Source organism: Chelmon rostratus, chromosome 5 (assembly GCF_017976325.1).
Source record: "Chelmon rostratus isolate fCheRos1 chromosome 5, fCheRos1.pri, whole genome shotgun sequence".
Taxonomy (NCBI): Eukaryota; Metazoa; Chordata; class Actinopteri; order Chaetodontiformes; family Chaetodontidae; genus Chelmon; species Chelmon rostratus.
The window spans coordinates 1299184-1316280 of record NC_055662.1 but is presented as its reverse complement, the minus strand read 5'-3'; the positions used below and the strand labels follow the sequence as shown (position 1 = coordinate 1316280).

Below are 17097 nucleotides of genomic sequence, written 5' to 3'. Positions count from 1 at the left end.
CTTCATGTGGTGACAGTGAAACCGTTATATCCCACATAGATCAGAGGCATAATTAATGTGTGATGATAAATGATTTGTGAATAACCAATCAAAAGGCCAAATGCAAATTTTAGTGTTGTTGTTTCAGCAGATGTAGCAATACAGTTTCATTATATAGTATTCTGTTTTACTGGGGTTTGTTATCTGTTATCTGGTTGCAATGCCTGAGGTACACAGGTGGTAACCACTAGAGGGCGACAAAACAATGGCATGATGTAAATATAGCTAAAAGATTGACAGGTTCGGTAAACCAAATAAGAGTAGTCAAGAGAAGATATTATCAATCATCTCTTTCTGTTGCATTTACTCAGTTGGGATTTCAGACACTATGCCAGGGTGAAGACACATCCCTTGGGTATAAGTGAGTTGTCATGTGATGTTCGGAACTAACATGCTAGTTAGGTAGCTAGGTTCCTGTTAGTTTTAGCTAATGCTAGGTTAACTGTGGTGCCATGCTAGCAAGCAGTTGTTTGTGTCTGTTAGAAAATGAAGTGAACTAGTCGGTGAACGTATAATTAAAAGTGCTTTGATTGTGGTAGGGGCAAGCTGGTGAAATAAGCTGTCATAATGTCTAGCTAATTAATGTTATCTTTGAGTCAGACAACCACATAATAGATAGCTAGCTGACATTGTGTTCGGCTAACGTCACCTCTTTAAGCATAGCTAGCTTATTAGCCATGCAGTCTCATGAACACTCTGTTTCTCTTTTCCTTCCCCAACACGAACATGTTTCCTCTTTTACCGCAGCTGTTACAGAGTCCCTGCACATCAGTAAACTATTACAAGAATAAAACTTAGCTATGTGTTAAATATTTAGGACAGTTTGACATATAAAGTAACCAGCTTTTCATCCTAAATACAGTAGATCTGTACAGGGCTGTCAACAGACTTGCTGGGGCCTGGGGATAAGAGACCATCATAGGGCCCCCCAAGCACCCCCCTCCCCTCCCTCCTTAAGTGCGCCAGAGCGGGGTGAAACCATTCTCTGCTAAGATGGGGGGTAGGGGTGTTGTGCAAAAAAAAGGAAAATATATATATTTGAAATATTTAATATGTTAAAGTTTTTAAGTATATGTTGAGTAGAAAATAACATTTAATTCATCAGGCAATGATTTAATTAAAAAGAAATATGTGAATGTAAAGTAAAATAAATTGAGGGTCATTCAGGGGCCCCTATGGTCGTGAGGCCCGGGACAACATACCCGGTTGCCCCCCCCTGTCAACGGGCTTGGATCTGTATGTATTTTATAAGACAACATTAGGCTTGAGGTTTACATCTCTACCTCTCACCAGGGCGGTGTTAGTTTTGGCAGATAGAGTTGAATGCATTTTGAGGCTGTACTACCAATGTTATAGATAGACAGCCCTCACTTGTCCTTTGCCTCTTTTGATCTCTGGTGGAGACCTTGAAACAATTCACTCATTTGTTGCTCCTCACTCAGGATTGAGGCAGTTCTGTGTCAAGGACTAACGTTGTGTAGTGAGCTCATTGGCAAAATGGAAAAACACTTGCACACCACTCAGGCCATTTTCTTTGCTCCATTAATTAAATCATTGCTGTCGCATAATTATTCAGTGTTAGATCAACACTGGCTGGTTGAGCATCTGTAAGAAATACTGGCATGATTCTTTTATGATATATAGGATATTATAATCTGAGCGTATTCTCCCAAAATAAATAAATACAAGGCTTTGCGGACATTTGTGTTGTGATGTGCTGCTCTGCTCATATTGAACACGTTTTCATGCCACATCATGCCAAGTTTTTCTTTGTTTGTTTTCATGACCATTCAAACATTTTTAATATTTTTAGGAGGAGAAATAGTATTACTAGACAAAGAAAACTGAGATGTACTGCGCTTGCTACTCTAGCAAGATGAAGATGATGCTAAGTCTTTATATTGGTACACTGTACACGAGGACTGTCAAAATCGACCAAAAAATTATGTTTGATTATTCTTTTTGAAAAAAAAACCCACATAGGTTCAGTATGTTTTTGTGCATTATGTCCAATAAGAGGGAAAAGCAATACAAGAAGACACATACTCCTTGTCTATTACTTCAATATAAATGTATTTGAAAAACGGTTTAAAATGTTCACAGAATAAATAAAATAATGTCCATGTTTTTGAATTATGCCCAGTTTCAGCTCGATCTACATTTCTTTTTCAGTTGATGAAAGTGAGGTTGTGGGCGCCGAGTTTCCAGTTGGTGTCGGAGTCCACACATCCTGGAAGACACATCCTGAAGTTTTTTCAGTGTTGAATGAGAGTGCAGGAGGAACGTCAATGTACGTCTACTGAAGGTGTGTGATTTTTCCACTGACAGGCTCAGATTGTTATTCTAAGAGCCTGACAACATCATGGAAAGGATCCTTACACAGATACCTTCTTGTTCTTCTTATATCATATATATATATATATATATATATATATATATATATATATATATATATATATATACACACACACACAAACACTGGAGCTGGTTGCCACTTTCAACAAGGTGGCCAGGCCTGTTGGGATGCGTCTGGAGCGGCCCATTTGTGTGGAGCTTTGTGTGGGAAGCACCTTCATCATGACTCCCATCGGCCATTTGTTCCTTCTTGTCTGGATGTCCTTCATTAGTATAACGTCGCCTTCCTTAAGGTTTGCTCTCTTGTGTCACCATTTCTGCTGCATCTGGAGTGCACTCAGGATTTCCTTACGCCATCTTGGCCAGAATGTCTCTGCCAGGAACTGCACTCTCTTCCACTGGTGCTTGAAGAGGTCTTTGTTGGTCTACTGAACTAGTCATTAGGACTGTAAATGTGTGGTCTAGTGACAGTACAGAGGAGCTGAGAAGATGCATTCTGTCTATAGACTTGAACATTTTCTTCCAGGATACAGATATTGACCTGGTCACAGACTCAAACTCTGTATTTTTTCTGTGTGGATCTAATCATACCTTAGATACCTTACTGTTGAAAGACCAAACCCAAGTAATAAACACTTTGTCACAAAAGAACTGAAGGAATGTATTCATAGGAAGAAAATGGCCTCCAGATCAGGAGACACTGCAGAACAAGATTTGTTTCAATCTGATACAAAGAACTGCTGAGTTTCAGTTTGAGAGTGAATTGTGGACAGAAGTCCGGGTTCCCTTCATGTTTGTTCTGTGGTCATAAACATTGATCTGTCCCTCTGTCAGTTAAATGTATGAATGGGCAGCTCCTGGCACTCAGACGGACAAAGCTTAGCAGAGGTAGCACAGGCAGGTGCTGTGATATGTCTGTGATAAATGTCATTCTTCAGTATTTTAACCGCTGATAAAGCTAAAATAGTTTAAGTGGCATTTGACTTGCAGTGAAACATTAAACACTACTTTCAAGAACTGAATGGACAGAAAATCTGACATCTACGATAAATACAGCCACTGGAGGATTTTGCTGTTTTATTTTGTATTAATTCAAAATGAGCATCAGGTGGTTCCTGAAATCACAAACAGTCTGTCTTCAGCCCGTTGACCCTGGTGTTGTCCTCTGTAACAGGAGGCATCTGAAGGTTCTGCTGATCTGACAAAATAAAAACCATGAGATCCTGGTACAGATGAAAGAAAGTTTCATGTATCTCTTCTGCCATGATCCAGAGTGTTAATCAACACAAACCATTTTAAGATATCAATCAGATGATTTCCAGGTGACAAACTATCACAGCTGGGAACTTGAAACTGCTCTGTGTTATATCTAACTCAGGCTGCTGAAGCCTCACATTAACTTCAGATAAACTGTGGAATATATTTGTGCACAGAATGAGCACTGTGGATTTTGTCCCCATCAATTACATTGGACACTGACTGGGGGGCTCTAACTGATAAATATGAACAGGAAGAATGTTTACAGCAGGTAAAAACTGCAGCTGACTATTACTTAAAGACAGACTGTCTTAAAGCAGAGATTCACAATTTTTCCAGAGACCCAAATCTCAGCAGTGTTTTCAGATTGGTCAAGGCTTGTCCGTCTCCATAATTCTACAGGTGGAGACAGCAGTGTAGGTTGGTGGTGCACTAGACCAGTAAGTCCAGGTGACCTTTACATTTCAGGTCCACTTTGTTAAAGGAAATAAATGCAAATTGGAAAGTAGGACTGCAGTCACTGATGACTTGTGACACATGAAGCTTCTGTTTCATCCCAACTGGAAATACTCCTCAGAACAGCTGTGAGGTCTAAAGCCTCTCACACTCGGTCATTATGCACTCTGCAGCTGATGTAGCTGTGGATGGTGCTGCAGGTTGTGGCTCTGGACCTGCCGGTGTTGTGCTGCTCAGGGTCAGAAAAAAAGAAGAAATGAATGTGATGATTGGAAAACTGAAGGGCATAACATTAATATATATCCATACCCTGATGTGATCATGCTTTAAACTCTGAGAAGTAACAGCCTTTCAATGACTCCACTCCAGTAATTTCAGAGGTTACACAACTGATACTGATGCTATTTATTTCTTTCCTCAGCATCCAGAGACAACAAACTGCCATATGAATCAAAGGGGGTCAGACAATTAACAGTGTGTTGAAAATAATCACGTGTCATGTAAAATCCTAAAGTGTAAAGCAGTGACCATCAACTGGCGGCCCGCAACTCTATTCCAAAGTTGTGAGGATCAGCTAGCTGACTCAGGGGAGGCTTTGGCATCAGTCCCACAGAGGTCATTGAGGTCGTGCACAGAGGCAAGACGCCCTTGTAATCAGTCCCATGTAACAACCGTGTACCTCAGAAACCATCCCAAACATGCATAATGTTTTTACTGTTATTGTTGCTTTTATCGTTATTGTTGCCTTTATTGTTACTGTTGCCTGTACTGTGCTCTTTGAGATTTGTGTTCAAATGTAAAGTGCGTTATAAATAAAATCTATTATTATTATTATAATGATTTGTAGCTACATTTCTCATATAGTTGTCATGCTTTTCCATCTCAGGTCCAGTCATTGTCAGCATCTTTCAAGATTTTACTTTCAGGGGGGCATCAGACCCTGAGGAAGTGTATTAGAGATCAGTGATAGGGTCCCAGTCCCAGGTATCAATAAACACACCATTCAAGGGCAAAGCAAACACTACTACCTCCTCCAAACTGCATCATTCTGCTCAGTAGGATTTAAACTATACTATTTCCATGTTCTTGCACAAGAACATGAAAGATGGTTTTGCACTTTTTGTTTGTTTGTTTTTTCAGAATGAAATAAGTGTGCTGACGCACACTGTGCCTGCTCACAGTGGCGTGGAGGTCAAGTACTCGTGGCTGTGCCTGCCTTAGGTTGACCCAGGTTTCACAGGGGATCTTACCCGTCATAGGCGAACCAGTCTTCCATACTTGTCCCTTTCTTTTGTGTGATATGACTTTATTTAGTTTTGTCTGAACAACTGGGAACGTATCAACACCAGTAGAGCTTGAGGAGGATCTGAACATGCTTGATCTGATGTGTGCAGAATTGATACTTCTGGGACTCAGGACTCTTTTCACTGTTCAAATGTAGGCTAAACATCTCTCCACTGTTTCAGTAGCGTTAGCATCCTTCGTGTGTTGAGCGTTTTGCTACATGAATTAATAGTCAACAACAGAGTATCATGTTGCCACTGTGATGTGACGGTACAAATAACATGTTGCTTTTCGTTGTGTTTGTGGACACGTTTTTCAATGTAGACTGTAGTATGAAACGGAGGCAGGGAGATATCTCCAGCTTCTTCACAAAGAAGAAAATTAGGGAGAGTGACCAGGAGGAGTGTGAGAATCAGGGTGAATGCAGCCAAGCTAACATTGACCAAAGTTCCCAGGGCCTGAACAGCGCTCATGGACTTCCAGGTGAAAATGCAGGAATTAGGGAAATGCTTTAAAATGTGTAATGTGTGGTGCTCTCTGCAAAATTACAGTTAAGGAATTTAAATAGGCTACCTCCTTTTAATCATGGTACTAAACCACTTAAAATTGTGTAGTTGTTAAACAGTTCATATATTCATGCTATATATTATTTAAAAAATTATCATGTACACTTTATAATGTATGTTCAATTAAAAAATGAGTTAATTAAGTGCTGACTTTGTCAATCAATACTTTCAGATGCACAAAGGGAGAGGACTGACAATGGTGATGAGTCTGACCGTGCTGAGTCAGATGACAGCTGCAGCTACAGCAGTTGCAGCAGCTCCAGCAGCAACAGGAACCCCCCAGTCCATCCAACCTTTGCTACGCCGAAAGGTCCCCAAGGTAGAATATTTATTAAAAATTATATTAACCTATCACCAGCAACATCTGAATTACTCTTTTGTATTAATTTTCAGCTGAAATGCAGTTGTCCCTTTATATATTTTAAAGGGCTTGACAATCAAAATGTTACTTTCGAGTTGTTGTTGCTTAATGATCCAACTCAACTTTTAGAAAGTTTCATAAAATCCTCATTTAAAAGATCCAGAATCTTTGCATATATTTTTCAAACATTTGCCATAGGAAGAATAACAAAAGCATATTTCTGTCTTTAATTGTCAGTGTTGATCATGAGTATTAATTTCCACAGACTTATTTTGGATTTATTTTTAATACTTCCAGACATTTCTCAAACCAGAGCTGCAGTTCCTGCACAACCTGTCCTGAAGACCTTCCCTCGCACCCAGCACGGACAGGGTAGGACCAGAGCGTTCAGGGCTTCGTGGTACAAAACATATACCTGGGTGGAATACTCCCAGTGCCAGGACTGTGCTTTTTGTTTTGCATGTAGGCATTTTTCACTGCCCTGTGTTCCAGAGACAACGTTCACCTCAGCTACTGGCTTTTCTGTACTGTTCTTTGCTGAGCCTTTTTTCCTCTGCTTAAAAATTGCATAAAATTAATAAAATGAGTACATCTGGAACCACAAGGTCTGTTTGAATAATTTTGGTGTCATAGGGAACACTTTGAGGATTTGTTGAGATGGGTAATTATTAGTGTATGTGTTACTGGTGAATAGTAAATGAAGATGACACACAATAAAAATTAAATAAATGTAATCCCCCCCCCCAAAGGTATACCTAGCAGATTTAATGTGGCCAAGAAAAGCAAGTTGAAAACATAAGCAATGGAATATTGAAGTTAGCAGCCTTCATTTTTGTTACTTTTGGGCGGCCCCCCCCAAATTTATTGTTGTCACCCCCTGTGCCCCCCACCAGAAAATTCTCTGGACCCCCCCCTGAGTATTAGAATATAATTACAATTTACTATTTCATGTTCACTTCCTGGGGGGGTGGGGGGGTTGGACAGGCCAATCAATATTTGTGATTGTACATATACATTTTAATGTAAATGGAAGTTCAGTTTTAGATTTCTAAGTATGTTCACAGTTGTGTAAAACTTGTGTCTGCACACATTCACTCAGATTAATTGAATTGCCGCATGTTTGTTTGGTGCCTTAAAAAAGCCTTTTGTGGTTGCACTTCTTCAAGTGCACACAGGCCTTCCACAGTCACACAGCTACAGAACGGACCTTTAACCTTTGTGCAAATGTTTTTTTTTGTTTGTTTGTTTGTTTGTTTTTTTGCGATTTGGAAATGTTTTTCTTTTTTGTAATTTCATTCCAGTTTATTTCATTAAAGCACCACAGACACGGTATATGTAGCACGTGGCAGGTTGGCTATGCTTGTTTGACTACACCTCAGATGGTCTATTAATAAGGTGATGTAATTTGTCTCAATTTATTACAGGGTGAGACACCAGACATCCCACAAGAAAGTAGAGAAAAAACAAATCTGAGTTTACTTACAAAAAAAACTCATCACTCATCTGTGCAGATTTCATTACAAATGGACCAAGACATGTTCATCATTTGATATTAAAAAAGTGCTTCAATTTCATTTGTGCATGGTCGATTTAACTGTTCATGAAGTTGTTTACCTGCAAGCCAATACTACAAATAATATGCAGTGAGTTAAGATATTTTCTAAGGAACAGTTTTGGTTGAACAGGTTAATGCTCGAGCGAATCCAACGCCTGATTAATTTGGTGAGAAATTAAGTGCACATTGTATCGCGCATAAAACAGTCTTTAATGCTGCAGCACGTGTAGTCCATTGTTATAGACGCCAATTTCACTGGATTGATACCATTATATACCTTGCATGTGTATCACTGCAATAAAAATAAGCCCTTGAAGACTACACCAATGATCCTCCTTAGTGCAGAGAGAATTGTCCACCCTCAGACATTCAGCAGGACTTCAGATCTCAATAAGGTGTACAGTTCAGCAGCAGAAAATGCATCTCGAGGAACATCCCATCCTCTCTCCTGCATCAGAAGACAGCAGGGATCAAACACAGTGTCAGCACATGGGTATTGGCTTTTGGAGATGTGCTCTTCCTTACAAAGGGGCAACTCCTCCACGTCAGTGGTCTTGAGATTGTCCTCAGCACTACACATCTCTGGAAGTGTGTCCATCAAAATACGGTGACATCTGAACACGCCTTTGCTCTTGTGGGAATCCCTGGTTTTCACGAGAGGTGAGTTACTGTCAGCTGCACTGACTGCTGCTCTCGGCACGTGCCAGTGAGGCATATACTAATGTATAAAAAGTCTGTTTTGTCTGGTAATAAACATTGTAATAAAGCAGACTGTGACCTTTCCTATTATTCATTACATGGTGCAGTGACCGGGGGCTTCACAGGCTGATCATTTCAAGTACAAGTCAAGATATCTGGTGTAAATAATTCACAAAACATGGCTGGTTAAGGCACAGGATGATACAATGTCATTGTTCTTAAACCAAAAATGCTGAACTATTATAATCATCATCATTGACTTCAATTATCATAATAAATAACATATTTTAATATATGTTCTTTTTGATGTACAGTATTTTCTATGAACACACAACTGTGTTTTGATGCCATTCATTATCTGTTTATGCACCAGCATTCAGTTACAGATACTTCACAAGAGAAGTTTAAGTTGTTGACAGCTACATTCATAGACACTTAAAAAGACCTCATATTTAATCATATCTGTCAGATATATGACAGTACAACAAAAGTTAAGGGATCACCAGAGTTATTCAATTTCATCCTTAAGGAGACACAAATGTCTGTGGCAAATTAAATGGCGATCCATCCAATAGCTGTTGAGCTACTTCTCTCAAAACCACACATGTCAACCTCATGGTGGTGCTACAGGAAAAGTTAGGGGATCACCAAACACGTTAGAATTCATCCTCTGGGCACCATGAAAGTCAGATGTTATTGGCAATCCATCTTCTGGATGTTGAGATGTTTCAGTGTGTGGTGGACAGACCAACAGACTGATGCACAGATGGTTCACCTGCCAGGTATTTTATGAAAGCACCTGCCCCTTTCCAAACACTTTCCAAGGATGACTTCCCAGATGGTAGTCATATAGTAATCACTGCATAATTAAATCTTATAGTTTACCAGCAGCCCAGTCAGGGGCGGGTCCAGAGAATTTTCTGGTGGGGGGCACAGGGGGTGACAACAATAAATCTGGGGGGGGCGCCCAAAAGTAACAAAAATGAAGGCTGCAAACTTCAATATTCCATTGCTTATGTTTTCATCTTGCTTTTCATGGCCACATTAAATCTGCTCAGTATACTTTTACCAAGTGGCTAACACACAGAACACTGTGATGTTTGCTGTAGCCTACAGTTAGTCAGAAGTTGGTGTTTTTTTTAACACACAGGGCTTTATTCAAGCAACCTACTAACCTCTTCACTAAGTGCCAAATCAACAGGCTAAGAAACATACACTAATAGCAAGAACAGGAAAACATGGGCATACAAGAAAAATAACAAGGTAACAAAAAACGCTGAAAATGAGGATGGGAAATAAACCACTACAGCTACAAAACGAGAAAACCAAAACGCTCCGGAAGCAGGATGAACACAAAGAACAGAAGTCAAAACAAAATACACTCCTGAAAAATGGAGGAACAATAATCTAAATGACAAAAGTAATCAAACAGAAAATCACTTTAAAGAGGAAAAACAAAACAAAAACTATAAACTTGAAAAAGAAACTAGATAATTAAAGATACAAACAAAAAACACTCACGAAGAGGAACAAAGGCTTATGAGAATGAACGCTGTGGCAATGGACAAGACAGGCTCAGGTGAATCGACCATAGGACAAAGACACACCGGCACAAGACAAGGGAGACCCAGACTATTTAACATGTGGAGGGTAATCAGGAACAGGTGGAGACGACAGGTGACACATGAGGAAGGGCAAGTGCTCTGGAACGAGAGGAGAGTTAGACCTTCAAAATAGAACAAGAAATGACAAGACAAAAAACCCAAGACGAGACAGACCTCACCACGATGTGACAATTATTTTTGGGGTACTTAGAATAACTATGGGGTATGTCTGTATATTTCCTTATGACACAGCAAACGTGCTGGACGCTTATGTTCACGCAACCGAGCTGTAATTTCAGCCACTTTGTGTTATTATGTTGCCACTTTTATCTGATTTTACTTCTCGACCACTTTACGAAGGTCACGGTGGTGGGGGAGAGCGCAGGCTCTGACCCTGTTGCCCACTCTCTGAACTCACTAGCCCAGTTCAGATAGCCTGCTTATGTGATATTCTCCTGCTAGGGGACCAATCATATTTAATATATGTTATGTTGCCTTTCTTATGGTAAAGTTTTATTTACCACATGAATGTTTATTAGCATGTTAATAGAAAGATAAGCTATTCAGTTTGTACACTCACATGGTTTATGCTGTTTTAAGGTAAATGCAGAGCCATAGTTTTACTCCTCGTGAGTTTCAGTTTGTAGTGTTAAATCTAGAGCACAGAGCTGTTTATTGGCTCAGATGGTTGTGCCTGTCAGAGCCATTCGCCCTCTCTCTTTTAGGTGGATTTCTAATGAAGCGTCACTGCTGCTGTTGTCCTGTGGTCACTGGAGAGGAGCTGGTGGCTGATGCTAAACAACCTCCTGGGCCTTCTTGAATATCGCAGCCAAAATACCCACATCCACATTTTTCTATAAAGAACTCTATAGATACACTTTTGTTGTGTGAGCTGGCCAGCTTTCCATTTCTCAGTTCAAGGCAATTAAAGGACCCCTTTGGATTCCTGCTAACAAAAACCTGCCTTGCCTTTGGATTGTGATGGATGGATGTGAGATGTGTATCCATGTACCTGACAAACATTTGGAAACTCGCGTGGAATGTGGTGGAAGGATCGTTTCTGTGTGTACGCGTGGTTTATACATTTGATCCTTGGTCTGCTGATATCAAAGGAGTGGACAAGTGCTCCTGAATGTGACTGAGACAGAAAGCAACATGTTTGAGACGTTCCTGAGATGATGGAGAGCTACCTTGGTGATCTGTGAGTGAGGATTAATGTCAGCGTGAAGATTTGAGTAGGGTTGGCTTGTGTAGGTTCACAGCTCTGTGTCTGTGAACGTGTTACTTTGCCATGTTGTACAATTGGCAAAAAGGGAAAAAAAATTGTACCTATTCTTGTACTTGTATTTTAAGCAGCTGATTTTCACAAGTACCCCAGTCTGCTGTGAAGTGGAAACCACACCCTGTGGTCCACTAACAGGCTCTCACTTCAAACTGAAACTTAATGAAGCACTGAGCTGTTTTCACCTCTGTGACAGTGTTAATCTCCAGCTACTGAACTATGCAAAAGTAGTAAAATAGAAGCACAAACTGTTATTGATACAGTTATTCTCTGACATACTGATTGGCAGCTCATATAATTATTCAGTGTGTTTTCAACCTTACATCTCTTCACTGCAGTTTGGCTGTTTCAGAGTGGTCTTTATCCCTGAATGTGCATCTAAACACGTCAGTGTGTCACAGACATGCATCTTCTCTCTTTTATGTTCTTCTTTCTGTTATTTTGGTTTGTTCCCCGCTGCACTTTCTCAGTCATAGATTTTCCATGTTGCTAATGTTGAGATAGAGGAAGTGAGAAGGAGGTGCTGAAAGCCCCATGAAGCGTTGCACAGGCCATAGCCTGAGAAGAAGTGGAAGTGGAAGCAACAGCAAACTTCACTGAGCACGACGAAAAGAGAGACAACAGATTATTGTACCAAACAGGTAAGACCTACACTTTATTTCTCATCTTTATTTGTCTCTTCTGAGCGTCTGAATAAGATCATCAAACTTTAGCGTGTTGTAAAGATCATGTTTCACTTTCGCTGTTCTCGTGATCATATAATATAGTACTTATTATATATTATTATATTATACTTTTATTTATCTCTTGATGAATCAAACATGTCAGATGAATAATAACTGTGTAAAAACACTCACGTATCTGAAAAACAAAAACAGCAGCTGTTGTTTAGTAATGTTGAGCACCTAAAAATATAAAAGAATATCAGCAAAATGATAATTAGTCATGTCTTAATTAATCATTCAGCAAAGATCAACAACCTGATGCTTTTGATTACACATAAATATTCTGGTCATAAGTTGGAGAGGACTTTTTGCCAGAAGTATTTATTATGTATTGTGGGAAAACTGTGGTAATCCACAGTAGACCAAACCCCTGTGATGTCATCAGAAAAACAAAGGATGAAGCCTGTGATGTCATCAGCGACACCATCCATACTATATTAGTGTCATGTTTAATAAACATAAAAAATGTTCGACACACACACACACTGTTCTTGTAAACTGAGGGGAAACACAGGAAGTGAAATGTGTCTGTGTCTCTTCCCGCAGTGCGAGTTAAGACACGCAGAAACAACAGACCTAAATAACACGCTGCCTTTGAGTGCAGATCACATCCACTTTATCCTCCCCCGTTCATATTCAGTGAAACACATCATGTCTTGTTTGTTCGTTCTTGTTGCAGGTCTGATCACAGGTCTACAGAATGGCTCAAGGATGCCTCAAGTGTTTAAAGCTCACCATGTGTGCCGCCAACTTCCTCTGTTTTGTACGTATGTCTCAATCATCCAGCATCATGTTCAGAGGTCATTATGGTATGTGCTGTTATTATTGTCAACAGGGGGTCCTTCTTCAGTTGATAGGGGGTGTAGTTGTAGTGTCGCTCAGCTGCTAACATGAACAATATGATCTGACAAATGTCCATACATTTGTAGCACCATGTAGCAAAAACAAGTTAACAAGCTGTCAAAAAAGTCTAAATGAATAGCTAACAGTGCTGGATTGATGGCTTAAAGTGGTGGTGGTACAAACTCAAGCTGAACTTACTGAGAAAAGGAAAAGGCCTGTGCTGGAGCAAGCATTCAGATCCTTTCCTTATGTAAAAGCACTATCAGTAAAATACATGTAAAGCAGCACAAGTAGAAGTACTCACTATGAAGAAAGAAATGATCCTGTCAGTGTCATACTCTGGAGATATAGTTACAGGATTATTATGATGCAGTCATGTGTAAGAAGCAGCTGGTGGAGCTGGAGTTCAGGTTAGCTTTGAACTGTGCAGCGATACGTTGTGTTACATATTAATGCCTGTTAACTTCACCTGTACAGGAACTAAAGCTGTTAAATAAATGGAATGGAGTAAGAGGTACAATATTTCTCTCTGAAATGTGGTGACGTGGAAGCACCTGAGTAAGTGTAGTACATCACCTTACAGGAACAGAACGCCCTTGAGCAAGGCACTGACCCACTCCTGGCTGGTGGTGCTGCTCAGTGAAGAAACTGTTGAGTGAATGTCTTTGTGATGAGTGTGTGTGGCGTGCAGCAGGACGTGACTGCAGTGTATGTGTCCTGTCAGATGTGTGGCGTGGCCGTGCTGGCTTTCGGCGTGTACATGATGGTGAACTTCAGGATGGCCGCGCTCACCCCGAACTTGGCCAGCTTCAACTCGGCCAACATACTGCTGATCAGTGGCATCGTCATCACTTGCGTGTCCTTCCTGGGTTTCCTTGGCGCTCTGAAGGAGAACCGCTGTCTCCTTCTGACAGTATGACACACACACAGCTGTTCAACACCCTGTGTTAGACAACCCTGACAAGATAATAAATAATGCTCATAAGTCAGTTATTCACACTGATTCTTGTTATTTATCTCTTTTTACACGCTTTTATACAAGCTTTGTGTTGTGCCGACGACACATCATAGTGGGTAGGTAGGTCAAACTAATGTGACTTACTGCAGACGAGGTCAGTTCACCAAACAAGCAAACAAACAAACAGACGAACAAACAAAAAGTAATTATTTACTTTAAGGCACTACTTTTTAAGAAGTCCAGCTGTTTTCCAGCTGTTCTGTGGATAATTCAGAGTCACTGAGACATTTCTTGGGACACATGTTGCTTGAGATTCCTTTTCTTTCTTTTTTTAATTAAAAAAATAATGTGTTCCTTAAAGGCCAGTTTAGATTTATTACAATCATTGCAAGAATAAATAAAAGGGAAATAAATAGGAGATCAACAGGGGGCAAACAAACCAGCAGTCTATGCTGTTGTTAGCATAATTACCTCAAAGGGGCTAAAGAAAAGTGTGCATGCACAGCTACACTGCCAACACAAATAAGGAAGTTGGTCTGCAAGCTCTGATGGATGTTTATAATAGACCAGTTTATAATAGACTAGTTTTAATTTTGCAGCTCGTCTTTGTTTTCTCCTCCAAATACGTCTGTGTGATTGTCTGACTGCTGTGTTTCTACCTACAGGAATGAACTTAGAGAGTGATAAGAAGTTGAAATGAATAATAGTTAATATTCTGTGAATATTATGTGGTGCTGTGATGCACGTGAGAGCATTTCAAAGTAAAACAGAGTGATGTGAAATGTACTCTGCTCACAGTTCTTCCTGCTGCTGTTCTTTCTGATGCTGGTGGAGCTGACTGTAGCATGCCTGCTGCTTGTGTATGAGGGGGAGGTAGGGTCGCAGCCTTTTCTTCTCACACATGTGTTGTGCCAATAAAGGAAACATATACTGTATGTATAATGTGCAAATTTCACCATTCATCACTATTACTATTTAGATTGCTAAACTGGTGACAGATGATCTTACTAAGGGCTTGGAAAAGGCGAAAGCAAAGCCTGTGAATTCAACCAATGTGATGAGTGAGTGGGATCTGGTTCAGACTAAGGTAAGCGAGTCAGAGCAGAAACATAGTGTAATCACATCAGTGACCATGGATGTGAATGATGTGCTGAAAATCTCTGTGAGCTAAGGGATCTCAGTCTGTTCTCTGGATGATTTCCTTCAGCTTGATTGCTGTGGAGTCAATAATGTGACAGACTGGGGAGACAAAGTACCTAAATCTTGCTGCGCCAACGACTGTGAGACCCCGAGGCCCCTGTACAGACCCAAGGTAAGCACAGTGTAGCCCCTGAGCACAGCTTGGATTAAGGCATGTTTTTTTGGACAAACTGTGAAATTCAGGGTCACGTGTTTTTGAGATTACTGCAGCTGCTTTGTTATTGCATTTGACTGCTGCTCGCAGTTCATTTCAACTTCTATGCTCTTTGTTTGCAGGGCTGTTTGGTAACGTTGAGGGCCTTGTTTGAGGAAAATTTCCTAACCACTGGGATTTCTGTCATTGTCCTCTGCGTTGTTGAGGTAAAATGATGCTAATTAAATCGACCATAGTAACATATTCACTAAATGTCACCGCCAAAGTGCATGGAAAACAGTCTTTGTTAACTTCTCCACACAAATGAACACATGAATCGTGAACCTGAGGTGGACTGTTGATGCAAGTTATCAAAGAAAATGAGTGACTCACTTGCTACTGTATGTATATCTGTCTATATAACTACTTACTACTCTATTTTCCTGTTATCTTGAGGCAGCAAATCAGGATTCTGTGGATTTTTTAGCCAATCTCACTCTGGCTCTCACCAACCTCGTTTGCAGCAGCAGCAGGCAGCTGTTTTGACCTAAATACTCTGATAAACCCACTGTTTGCTACCTTGCTGACAAATGCAGTGACTTGCTAGTTACATAGTAGAGCATTTAGCTGCTAAAGACCATTTCTGTCCATCAAGTGGCAAGAAATAGGACTCTAAATGACTGCTGATGCTGCTGTGTCAGCGGTCCACATTTTTAAGTGGCACTACAAATGACTTGTACTAAATTTCACACTCACAATAGCAACATTAAATGTATGTATATTGTCCTTTGAGTGTTTTCAGACAGCTAATATGTTAATGCCGTTTTTAGCTTGTTGCACCTTCAAGTGGCCAAAAAATAATTGAATGCAACTTTAAGTCTCTCCAAATAAACTCAAACTAAAAAAAAATCATAGCTTTAATAATAATAATAAAAAAATCTCAAAATAAAAACTACTAATTACACATGGAATTTTGATGTTTGCTTCAATTTACTACAAATATTGATCGAGGTTTTTACATTTGGTAACAGCTATGAAGATGTCACCATGCTGTGACACCAGACAACAAGTTTTTCTGTACTGTTTTACAATCTAACCTTTGTCATGTTGCTTGTCGACAGGTCTTGGGAATGTGTTTCGCCATGACGCTCTTCTGCCACATCAGTAGATCTGGACTGGGCTACAAATTATAGACAATGTTCTCTCCAACAATACATCTTAAATACATAGTTCAGAGTTAATTTTGTTGTACAGTTGTCGTTGCAGAAGGAAAAGCTTAAAGATCAGAAAAATAATTTTATGAAGACAGTGATTTTAATACGCTTTGTTTTACCGTTATCACAAAATATTCTTGAAGCTGATGCAGATCAAACTTTTTCATTCATGTGAAAATTGAATAGAAATGTTCCAGGCATCTCTGGCCTTCCATAACTGTGAGTGATCAAGTAATGTAAAATGCTGTTTCCGTCCGAGCTGTGTGAAATGAAAGTCATTTTGTCTACTGTGGGACTTGCTCGTTGCTACATTCCTCTCCACTTACCGACATTATACAATCATAATGAAAAACAGGTGCTGTAAAATAAAACATATCCTCTGTAACTGTCTTCCACAAACTTTTCAACTTTTGTAAATTCTATAACAAACCAATAAAGTATTTCTAACAGTATCAATACTGCACCATATGCTCCATTTTGACTGACATGTTGTCAGATGATCAGCATTTCCTGTATTGAGCTTGCAGTTCACCCATCTGTGGTGGAGCCAAAAATGTAACCACTTC

At 39.9% G+C, this 17097-nt stretch overlaps 1 protein-coding gene and 1 long non-coding RNA gene across 2 annotated transcripts; both read left to right on the top strand.

Moving 5' to 3' along the window:
* Positions 1 to 258: 258 nt before the first annotated feature.
* Positions 259 to 7669, top strand: LOC121606730. The gene is made up of 4 exons (XR_006006845.1): positions 259 to 400; positions 2212 to 2344; positions 6130 to 6276; positions 6616 to 7669. It is a non-coding gene; the product is annotated as an uncharacterized LOC121606730 (long non-coding RNA).
* Positions 7670 to 11946: 4277 nt separating this feature from the next.
* On the top strand, positions 11947 to 16983 carry zgc:64051 (leukocyte surface antigen CD53). The gene is made up of 8 exons (XM_041937643.1): positions 11947 to 12099; positions 12863 to 12946; positions 13751 to 13939; positions 14783 to 14857; positions 14964 to 15071; positions 15192 to 15296; positions 15461 to 15544; positions 16439 to 16983. Exons 2-8 carry the CDS (start codon positions 12884 to 12886, stop codon positions 16508 to 16510), a joined length of 696 nt encoding a protein of 231 aa, XP_041793577.1. The 5' UTR covers positions 11947 to 12099; positions 12863 to 12883; the 3' UTR covers positions 16511 to 16983.
* The last annotated feature ends 114 nt before the right edge of the window (positions 16984 to 17097 follow it).

Bases quoted from the DNA above. Each gene is read 5' to 3' on its own strand.
- zgc:64051 (XM_041937643.1), top strand. From the start codon at position 12,884: ATGGCTCAAGGATGCCTCAAGTGTTTAAAGCTCACCATGTGTGCCGCC. The intron at 15,072-15,191 runs GTAAGCGAGTCA...GATTTCCTTCAG, and splicing joins GGGATCTGGTTCAGACTAAG to CTTGATTGCTGTGGAGTCAA. The intron at 15,297-15,460 runs GTAAGCACAGTG...CTTTGTTTGCAG, and splicing joins GGCCCCTGTACAGACCCAAG to GGCTGTTTGGTAACGTTGAG.